The 11,065-nt window shown below is 40.4% G+C and overlaps 2 protein-coding genes across 2 annotated transcripts; one reads left to right on the forward strand and one right to left on the reverse strand.

Moving 5' to 3' along the window:
• Nucleotides 1-4,702: 4,702 nt before the first annotated feature.
• On the reverse strand, nucleotides 4,703-7,508 carry hmgb1b (high mobility group box 1b). The gene is made up of 5 exons (XM_041046689.1): nucleotides 7,297-7,508; nucleotides 5,994-6,149; nucleotides 5,728-5,873; nucleotides 5,439-5,613; nucleotides 4,703-5,277 (listed from the first exon to the last, which is right to left on the reverse strand). Exons 2-5 carry the CDS (start codon nucleotides 6,138-6,140, stop codon nucleotides 5,143-5,145), a joined length of 603 nt encoding a protein of 200 aa, XP_040902623.1. The 5' UTR covers nucleotides 6,141-6,149; nucleotides 7,297-7,508; the 3' UTR covers nucleotides 4,703-5,142.
• LOC121187331 (testis-expressed protein 26-like) lies at nucleotides 6,670-10,449 on the forward strand. Its single transcript, XM_041046523.1, has 9 exons — nucleotides 6,670-6,705; nucleotides 6,766-6,874; nucleotides 7,349-7,501; nucleotides 8,955-9,039; nucleotides 9,133-9,295; nucleotides 9,410-9,566; nucleotides 9,731-9,916; nucleotides 10,000-10,161; nucleotides 10,252-10,449. The coding sequence occupies exons 1-9, from the start codon at nucleotides 6,670-6,672 to the stop codon at nucleotides 10,356-10,358; spliced, it is 1,158 nt and encodes a 385-aa protein (XP_040902457.1). The 3' UTR covers nucleotides 10,359-10,449.
• Nucleotides 10,450-11,065: the final 616 nt, after the last annotated feature.

Genomic DNA, 11,065 nt, shown 5'->3' on the forward strand with positions numbered 1-11,065 from the left:
TCACTGGCCTTTTAAGTGACTGAGACCCAGTAGCACCTGGTGTGTTGGCTGAGAGGGGTCCTCCTCATTCTCCATGACATGTATGATCAGTGTTTCTGGAGAAAACTGGGGAGTAAAATCATTGATATCCAGCACTGTGACACTGATAGCAGCAGTGGCAGACCTGGGTATGTTCCCCCGATCTACAGCTGTTACGATTAAGGTGTAGTTTGAGTCCTTCTCTCTGTCCAGTTTATCCATGACTGTGACCACACCTCGAACCGTGTCCACCACAAACGAACTGGGCTGGGTCAGCATGTACTGCACTTGTCCGTTTGGCCCGATGTCTTTATCATGAGCCTGAATCAGAAACAAGCTCGTTCCTCTGGGGATATCCTCTCTTACTGTCAGACTATATGTGCTTTGTGAGAACTCAGGGTCATGGTCATTTATATCTTCAGCGTGCACCGTGAAATTCATAGTGCTTGACATCCTGGGTGAGCCTCTATCAGTGGCTGTTACAAGAACAGTCAGAGTATCTACCTGTTCTCTATCTAATGCCTCTTCCAGGTATATTTTCCCACTTCTGTTGTCGATGCTGAACATGCCACCAGAAGTGCTGTTTAAATAATATAAGACTTCCCCATTGGATCCAGTGTCTCCATCCTCAGCATACACAGTCATTACAATAGAATGAAGCGGTGTGTCTTCTGGTATACTGACACTGTTGGCTGACACAAACACTGGAGCATTGTCATTGACATCATTAACCACCACAATAACATGTGCTGTGCTGGTGAGCTGTAAAGACACAGGCTGGACACAGTCATTGGCTGTCACAGTCAGATTGTAGGAGGACTGTCTCTCTCTGTCTAACTCTTTGTTCAAGCATAAACGACCAGCTGAGTTTATGAAGAACGCTGTCTCTTCATCTCCATCGACAACTTTCAGTTTCAGCTCTCCACTGTCACCTGGCAGAGAGGAAATGATAAAAGCCGACATGTGCACTTGAGATTAATGAGATTTCCTGGCAACATTTTCAGCAAGACACATTTAAAAATATAAACACAAAAATAAACAAGACTTGTGTCTCAGTCTGACTTGCCAAATGATGCATGCTTAGCCAAGAAATGTGAATATTAATTTTTCCTTCTTACACTCATAACTTGGAAGGACAAGTTGGACACGCAGAGTGAGTTTGCCATGTACAGGTCAATCCAGTAATGGGGCATTTTTCAACGCTATCATTTTTATTGATCTGATAAACTAATAGATGTGGATGAGACTGATGCTTATTACAGAAAGTGGATGACTATTTTTTTGTACATGATAAGTAAGTTTAAAGTGTGAACAAACTATTCATGCAGTGTAAAAATAATAGGTTTATTTCTTTTTACAGCCTCTACATGGTGAGTTCTCTCAATACTTTTAAATCACACTTTTCCCACTGAACTTACTATCATCTTCATCTGACACGTTCAAGGACAGGAAGCAAGTGCCAACCCTTGTGTCTTCCAGTAATGATGTAGAAAAGGTATCCTGACTGAACACAGGGGGGTTGTCATTCACATTCAACACACTGAAGTACACCCTGACACTGGATAGCAGAAAATCCCCCTGCTGCACCACCACTGTGAGAATGTAAAATCTTTGTGCTTCGAAATCCAGGCTGCGAGATAATAGGAACTCCCCTGAGAGGGGGCTGAGGAGGAACAGGTTCTCTCCGTCATCCTCCTGCACTGAATATGTGATAGGCGTGGGACTCGCAAACACTGTTTCCACCTTTCCCACAACTGTTCCTGTCAACACATTAAACAATGCATAGTTAGTGGGTGATTTACTGACTGTGGAGTGACAAGAAAACATTTGGCAATGTTATTAAACACAGAAGGACCTTCACTGCCCTGCAAATATTAGAAATGAAGATAGTACTAATCTTGAATTACAAGTCAAATGATAATATTTCAGAAACTATACTCAGTGTTTGCTGTTGTCAGCAAACATGCATTTGTGCTTAATTCACATGAGCAAGACCTCACTGTACAGATGACTAACCTGGTACTGTGTCTTCTTTCACTTCAAATAAATAAACAGTTTTGGAGAAAGCCATCTGTGTTCGCCATCTGTTATGAGGGTGTAAGCTGACTGTGCCATGCTTGGGCACAGCATTAACAGATGTATGATACCAGGAGGGAAGCGTATGCTGCCCTAAGACGATATCTGCAAACTGCGTCTCACTGCTCACATTCGCTGTGTTTCCAGATGAGGGTTCATGAGAGGATGCAGAATTGAACACCTGACAAACCACAGAAAAAAAGAAAGAACTGACTCTCAGTTTCTTCTTAGACTGAAATATCTATAAACAGGCAACTTCTGAAGCATCTAAATGCACTGTACTCTCAACTATGTCATTAAATTAGGCAGGGACTGATATATCTAAACATAAATTGTGATTCATTCACTGCTCCAACATATGAACCAACAGGCCAACTTACCAAAAAATGAAACATGAAAACTGTATATTTTCTCCATTGTCCAATAGAGTCCATCATAAAGTTCACTTCCAAACTGCTTTGGTCATAATTGCACAGTCATATGTAAGAGAATGAGATCCTAAGAAAAACAAAACAGACACAGCATTAAAAAAGTGAAGTCCTGGAAACTGCACACAAGCCCAACAAACGGAAAACTTTAAAACCTGTATCCATAGTGATTACTCAACCTCCTCAGCTCGTAATCCTGACTGGCACGCCCCTTTGACATCACTCCATGCAAATCCTGCAGCAGAAAAAAAAAACAAGTTCTTTTGAGACTCCAAAATGCAGCACATTGAAAGTTTGTTGTTGTTATGTGTATTTCAAAAGAAAACATGCCCCTTAATCTTGAAATTAATTAGTCCACATGCCCTTGCTTTCTTTGTAAAATGAGCCAAATTTCTGGGAAATAAAAAAGAGCAATAATAATACATCCTATTATGCTTTGCTGAATCAGTCTGTTTTATATTCTCTCCATGGATTTTGCTATTGAAGTTCCTCAGTGTAGAGATGAAATGGACTCTTTGAACAGTTGCCTGCAGTAAGGTAGCCTAGAGGGAGCCTTTCTTGCTGCATGTCAGATGGAGGATTCATTCAGAGACTGCAGTGTATTCATTCAAAGGGTGAAAGGAGAGAAAAGAAAAAAAAACTGCTGCTTTGAATCACAGGTCGCAAAAGAGAGCTGACATGTCACTGTAGCACAGAATGTTAAAACTGAATTTACATGAACAGATTGTTAGTGTGCCAGCATAACACAAACCTCACATGCAATTGTAAACAAGTAATAGAGTATATGACACGAAACTTCTCTTTGTTATTCAGAATTTAATTACTGCCTCTCCTGTGGGTTCATGCATGGTTTACTGAATTACTGTTACTGGTGAAAAGCCTGTTTGTGTGAGACCCACTGAAAGGAGACCACAGTGACTTCATTCATATTTGCAAACACTTCTGAGAGGAGGACAGCTCTTTGTGCGGCTAAGGGCACCACTGCTGAGAACAGTCTGATAAATGGACATGTGAACCCCCTTTAAGTGGCTGTGAGGCCACCGTGACTGTGAGACTGTCTCCAATTACAGGCTAAGGGAACTTTATCCCACCAAATGATCACAAAGGGTCTCTGCCTGAACTCACGGGGGAAGTGCACATACAAAACACAAACAGGACTTTTCCCTGGTGAGACTAAACTAGCAAAAATGCAAAATTTAATTTTTTGTTTTGGATGTGGTCAGTATAACTCAGCCAGCAGTTGTGATTCATCCTCCTTTAGTCACAAAAAGCAGCACTATTACTAATATATAGCTATGTGTCTTGCTGGTGTCAGTGTGTCAGTGGAATGGACTGAATTCATTCAATAATATGGTGACATTTAGGTACAAACAATGAATGAACAAAGTAGCCTGTTGGGTACATACTAAATTACAAACACAGTTATGAAAACAACTAGAATGTTGAACCTTGTGTGAAGGAGAATTTAGCCAAAAATCGCGCATATACGTTTAATACATGTACTTTTAGAACTGACTTCATCATGGCGCCACCTTCTGGATAATCCTGCTGTTCAAGGACAAAAAATAGAACTGTGGAAGCTTGGCACACGATGGGATACTAATCATACAGTTAGATAACACACAAACGTGCACTTATTTACAGATAAATGCAATAATCCTGCAGTGCACAGATTCTTTAACTCTTTCTAAACCATAGCCTTTGGGCTATGTGTTTTCAGAACTAATAAATTCTACAAAAACTCATTTTAGAATACAGTTTATTTTGGACACATTTGAGCGTGTTCATATTATTTCCTGTTGCCAGTTTCTTCTTCTGCTGTTCAAACATTTCCCTGAATCCAAACATATGATTTAGTGAGAGGTGATATCACTCGATGGATATTTGCAATGCATCAGAAAGTACAAAATGAGTTGATACCACCTGATCATTCAAGTTTAAAACAGCTGTTTTCAACTGTTCTGGATAAATGGAATTTGTCAGCAAAAATGAGAACAAAGATATGTCTTCTTGCACTTATTCACCATTAGCTATGTTTTAAATGAAAAGCCTCAAACCCCAGTGTCTGAATTGTTTATGAGTGCACCTACTTGATAAACTACATGTTCTTATGTTAGATCTTCGATAATTGGCTGGCAGCCTCGAAAATGTTGAGATGGAGAGAAGAAAACAAACTTCTTAAAAAAAAAAACGACCTTTATTGAAGACATTCTTGAATGTCGACAGCTGCATTTGATATTAGAGTGGTATTCAAAGAACAATAAAAAGACATTGGGACAGCACATAAAAAAATATTTTTCAAAATAAAGAAAAATACACTACCAACTCAGAAATCTCATTTTTGAGTTGTAACACCTATAGACTAATTACTTTCATACTGATTTGTAGTCCTCCTAAATTGTTACATAATATGGCAGGGATAAAGAACTACCACTAGAAAATCTCAAACTTAAGATATGTAGTGTTAACTTTACAAAAAAAGGAGCATAACACTGTACATCTTAAAAACATTAAATATACACATGTTCTTGTTCAATTTGACTTCTGTTTCAAGATGGTGAATTGAGTATATTAGGGTTATATGGCATAAACAAAACTTCAGGTCCTATCCCTCTGCAATTTACTCGTCATCGTCATCCTCATCGTCGTCCTCCTCCTCCTCTCCCTCATCTTCTTCATCTTCGTCTTCCTCATCATCTGCTGCAGCAGCTGATCCTGAATCCACTTTGCCCTTTGTGCGGTAAGCGACAATATCCTGTGGAAAACATGTCAAATGTGTTTTCAGTGCAACAGAGAAACCTACTCTTTCATCTGCCCTAAAGTAAAGATGCTAGATTCATTCAACAATAAAACAAACATGTTTGCCAAATTAAAAAAAACAACAACTCCAGCTTCAATTACATGATGGCTGTTCACCTTGTCGTATTTCTCCTTCAACTTGGCAGCCTTCTTCTCATATGGCTGCTTGTCCTCTGCGGATGAGCTGTTCCACATCTCCCCCAACTTCTTTGCTGTGTCTCCGATGGAGAGTCCAGGATTCTCACCTTTTACCTTGGGGCGAAAGTCTGCACAGAAGAGGAAGAATGCAGACCTGTGGGGAGAAAAATGTGTCAGGGTTTTTCTACCACATCATAATCCACGTAGCACTTATTATCAGAAAGTAAAAAAACGTAGTGGTGTGGAGCAAGTTGATTATGGTACATACGGTGGTCTCTTGGGGGCATTGGGGTCCTTAAATCGCTTCTTCTTCTGGCCCTTGGGGGGAATATAATTCTTCATTTCCCTCTCATAACGCAACTTGTCTTGTTTGGCCATATCTTCGAACTTGCCTTTCTCTTTGGGTGACATTGTCTTTGGGGAAACACAAACAGCTTTAAAGAATCTAGATCACTCACACCGCTTCAGGGAAAATACTGGATTCACAGATTAAAAAGGAAAAAAGATTCAGATATTGAAAGTGATCTATTTTACCTTCCATCGCTCAGAGCATTTCTTGGAGAACTCTGAAAAGTTGACACTGGCATCAGGATGTTTCTTCTTATGCTCCTCTCGGCATGTTTGCACAAAGTAGGCGTATGAGGACATTTTGCCCCTCGGCTTCTTTGGATCCTTCACCATCTTGGCTTGCTAAATACAGAGGGAAAAAAAAACAAAGATATGTTTTGAGTGAAATGTGTCCAAGTCCACTCCTGCAATGGTACTGAGAATATCTAAACATCCCTCTAGTCAACTGTCTGCCTCTTGCTTTGTCAGTTCCATCTATTGTTTAAACCGGGTAGTGGGAGGAGGGTGTCTGGGGTGACTGATGATCCATTGTATGTAGAGGCCAACATGATGCTTCTTTTAATACTACACTCAACAACACATTAGTTTACTTTCAGAATTCACCCACAGACATAGATGTAGTGCAGACCTAGATAAAAACAGCACAGTGTGTTATAGCAGAATCTCATTGGTATAACATGTAGCTACCCGGCTTGTGGCTGCAGATGAATACATTAGCATTAGCTTCCACCGCCTTTGATTGTTCGTTAGCTGTTAGCCATTATGGCTCCCTCTTGCTTTGTGTCCTCTTGCTTCAAGCTAGGCTAGCTAGTTGTAGCTAGCTGGCATGCCACAGAGCTCATTTCATGAGACGATTATTAAAATGGCTGATTACACTGCTAACAATGGCTACCGGGCTGTTTCCACACACCCTACGTTCGTCTAGCCTATTAACTGGCCTCTTGTTAATCCCCAATAGCCTGTCTGGAGAACGCAGATTATTGGATTTAAAGTTTCAGTGAAAGTGGCGATCATCTCGGAGGGAGATGCTCCGCCTGCATCACCGGACCCGGGCAGCCTCAGCATCAGTAAGTGGTGTTAACCTAGTTATTCACCTTCTCGCTAGCGTTAGCTTTTTCGATAGCAGCACGGCCAGACCAGCCACCATTGTCAGGCTAACACAGATGGCTAAACGTGTTAGCTGTTAGCTGGCAACACATCAACGGAGGTTACGCTAACCCGAGCGCAGTAACCAGTGTACTGTGTTTCGGAGATTATTTACGACCGCAGCTAATGTCAGTGTTTGGTAACAACGTAGCCAAGTTAGCAAGGCAGTATTAAACACCAGCAAGAGCTTGTGACTGTGTTAGCATCCTATCCAGCTCAGTCATGCAACTAAACATGTACAACACCAATGTATACTGTGCGGAACATGTCGCAGCCCACTGTTTCATTCATAATAGGTGCACATTAGTCGTTTTGTTAATTAGTTCATACTTATGATGCTTACCCCTACAGCGCTATATGAGGCCAGCTGTGCGTCGGTACGTCTCAAACAATAGGACGAATAGCACCGTCAGAGCGCGGTCTTCAGGCTGCGAGTATCTCTCTGTGTTTATCCTGTGTGTTGGGCTCCGGCTGTGGGACATTGGCTGCCGCCAACTCCTTGGAGTATCTTATTGGACACTGTCTGTCTCGGTCCTGCTTGTTGTGGGGTTGGTTGTCCAAAACACGAGGGGGCGATGGCGCTAAACTTGAATGACATACAACCGGTGGCTTTATTTTAGTGAAGAGAAAGATGCGTTTAAGTAGAGTGAATTTTGGATATGAAAGTGAAAGTGCAGAAATGTGTGGTGGAATAACATTCTTTAAACAAGTATGTGTAATATGGTGAAAATACACTCAAAAAAATATAAAAAACATAACATTTATTCAAAGTGTTATATGCTTCTGCGCCCGTATGAAATTATATTAGTTTTCATTGGCATAATTATTACACTGGAAACAAAGCAAAATACTAATTAATTACCTCTAAAAAAAATAATATGCAACAAATTCAAGCTGTATTATGGCATAGGAAAAATGTAAAACAGATTTAAATACGTTTTTAAAAATCCTTTTTACCTTGTTATACTCCGCTTTCAGAGTACATAATTTAACCAAATTCGAAGAAAACCCTGATTTTATTTTAAGTCTTGATTAGTCTGCAGAGTAAGTGTAGTTTTCAAATACATGCAGAGGACAGAATTTCTCTCTGACATGTTGTGGAGTTGCAGCTTATACCATGAAATGAAATTACTCAGAGCACCTGAAAACTGTACTCAAGCACAGTATTTGAACAAATTTACTTTGCTGCCTGCCGTCAGTAACAGACATAAATAAGGCATCTCTGGCTATGTTAAATTTTTAATGCAACGTCTCTCCTGCTGAGCAGCTCACAGCAACCATTCAAATGTTGTAGGTCTCCATAACCACAGTGCCTAGAAACATCCTGCTGCGATCAGATCTGCCTCTGAATAGATAAAGCCGATATCGTGAAGCAAAACTCTCCAACTGTTGTACACACTGGCTCAAATTTAAGATCCACAGTTGACAGTTATGCTTTTCAGCAAGCCATCCGAGAAGTGAACTTTCATCTGGTCATGGAAAAGGAAAGGTTTTCATTTCACCGAAAACAACTGTAACACAAAACAGTGGTCACCAATGGCAACCAAAGGTAAAGTTAAACCATGGATATGTAAAGATAGTGAGAACCTTTTAACAATTAACTTAGAAGTAACAGAATCTGGGCCTTGAATCGTAAAATCATGTTATATTTGATTTAGCAGGCATCTTTATTTCCTTACATTTCTATTCCATCTTGGTTTACTGTAATATGTTAAGTCTATCTCAATTTGTTGTGTAATGAGGGTCTGTAATCTCACTTTTTTCAGTGTTCCACAGTCTAATTTTGGACTTTTGCAGAGTCCCTTTTTATTATAATTTTTGCTTGCTGCATTGTAAATATTTCTATTCTATTTTCATGCCCCCTGGTCTCAGGGTAACTTTGCTTCCTACCTGCTGTTGTGAGTGTGAGGTCTGAGTGTAAGAAAAAGCATCACTTCTTGATGACTTCTTGTCCCCATCAAGAAGTCAGTGTTGTGATCTAATAGTAAATTTTGGTTGCAGGGGGCAAACAGTGGTGGGATCCATATGAAACATGTCACAGAAAACAGTTTGTCTGTCGGCCAAATTCTGCGACAGAGGCTCTGCTGTAAGTATAATGGGCTTCTGGTAAAGTTCTGAATAAGCATGTAGAATTGATGTGTTTGTTTATAATTGCATATCTATGTGAATGTTTATGTAGGTGCCCAACATCAACATCATTCATAGACTCTTATTCACTGTCTGGTCCTTTTGGTTCAACTGTGTATAATAAGGACTTTTGCTGGAAGCCAGCATGTAAACCTGATTGCAATCACACAGCAGCAGCCTCAGGATGGAGGAGAAACAACCCGCATCCCAGTCAGGTGGGTAAAATTGGGGCTGTGTTAGCCTCAATTTTACATTTATAGTTGTATGCCATGCTTGACCTCTCACAGTGCATCGTAACCTTTAAATCAAATTTTTCTGTTTTCCCCAAGTCTTTCATGATGTGGAGGCTGCCTAGGGACGCCACACGAAGCCCTGAGTATGTCATGTTTCCGTGGAAATGTCCCCCATCTGAAGAGGAGATCTATAAGGCCTTGACAGCACAGTACTGCTCCACCTATAAATGTGACTTCATGGGCATGCCTCAAGGTAGGACAAGTCCGTTGGTTCAGTCTGGGTAATATGAAAGCATGTCAGGACAGAAGAACTAAAGGCATCCAAGCACTGAGGCGTGTCAGAATCAAACCATCACTGTAATCATATTGTTCCTCTCTACAGTTTATTTTCCATTTATTGTGGAATTTGTTTGACAGGATATAATCACACTGGTTATACAGAAAGAAGACTTGCACCTCTGTGCAGTAGGTACCGTGTTCCCCTTTCCACTGACACAGAGATGAGGGACAATTATCGCCAGCCAAAGCAAAAACCTGAGCTGATGGCCAATCATTCTCACTACAGCTGCAACACGGATCCTAAAGTGGCCTGCCGTGGTATAGGTACTGTCCACTCAAAAACCACTGACGACACATGTAAACGCAGTTTGAATGATTTCTATTTGTTCATCCTCTGTGTGTTGCAGTTCCAACTGTTGTGCAAAGGCATGTCCACACTCAGCAGAAACGATCACATCTGTCAACCTATGACAGGTTTTGTGGAAAGAGAGTTACTAATGTCTCATCTGTAATAAGGTCCCTGCTGCCCCAGGAGCTAGAGCGTTTACACAGTATTTTACCTGAGGAAGGTTAGCATCATCTTTTGCCTCTGAATGTTTGAGCGTTTTGCTGATTTTGACAGACAGGTCACTCATGATTTGCATCTTTTGACTTTGCAGAAAAAGAAGCTGTAAAAACAGTTTTGAGGAAAGATACTCATCCAAACAATGGGGATAAAGTAAATAAACTTCCAGCTGTTGTGCGTAAGTCTTGCTCACTAGAGTAGATATCAAGCTGGCCAGGACCTCTCTCAACCGTGTGGCTCAAATTAGTGGTTGGTGTATCTGTGTTTGTATTTCGTGGTTTTATGAAATTGATGGTAGGGGTAATAAATGCATGAAATGGATAGTTATATAATACACTACAGATAAAATTAATTTACTCATTTTTGTGTGTAACTTGTGTACTGTGATAATTAAACGTCTCCCTGGGATGAAAAGATATTTGTCTGCCTTCATGTCTCATTGCCCCCGTGTTCTGCTGTTTGACATTATGCAGTCTGTTTGCAGCTTGATAACAAGACACGATAAAACTTCTTGCGTTGATTTAATGGATTCTATCTGCATGGAATATCACCAGCAGCGTTTTCCATGTCCTTCCAGAAGGAATATAAATTATGTATTTGTTAAATGTATTCATTCCCTTGGTAGCTGCAATAAAAATGTAAAAATGCATCAACATTAATGAGATAAGTTAAACTATAATTACCTGAAAGTTGCTACAGCAATTAACTGACTGAAGTACAATGTGACCAGAGCAATACATCTTTAGTTTTAAAAAAGACTTAACATGGTGACAAAGTTGTGTCTCCCTCTGTAACCAGAGGGTGGTTGTCTTGTTTTTTGTTTTGTAGTCTCAGTTGTCACTCTTGGTTTCTTGGTTACCATGGGGCCACCTGCTCTTCTCAGGTGTAATGCTAGAGTGAGTGTCAGG

This window comes from Toxotes jaculatrix, chromosome 9 (genome assembly GCF_017976425.1).
Source record: "Toxotes jaculatrix isolate fToxJac2 chromosome 9, fToxJac2.pri, whole genome shotgun sequence".
NCBI classification, from domain to species: domain Eukaryota; kingdom Metazoa; phylum Chordata; class Actinopteri; family Toxotidae; genus Toxotes; species Toxotes jaculatrix.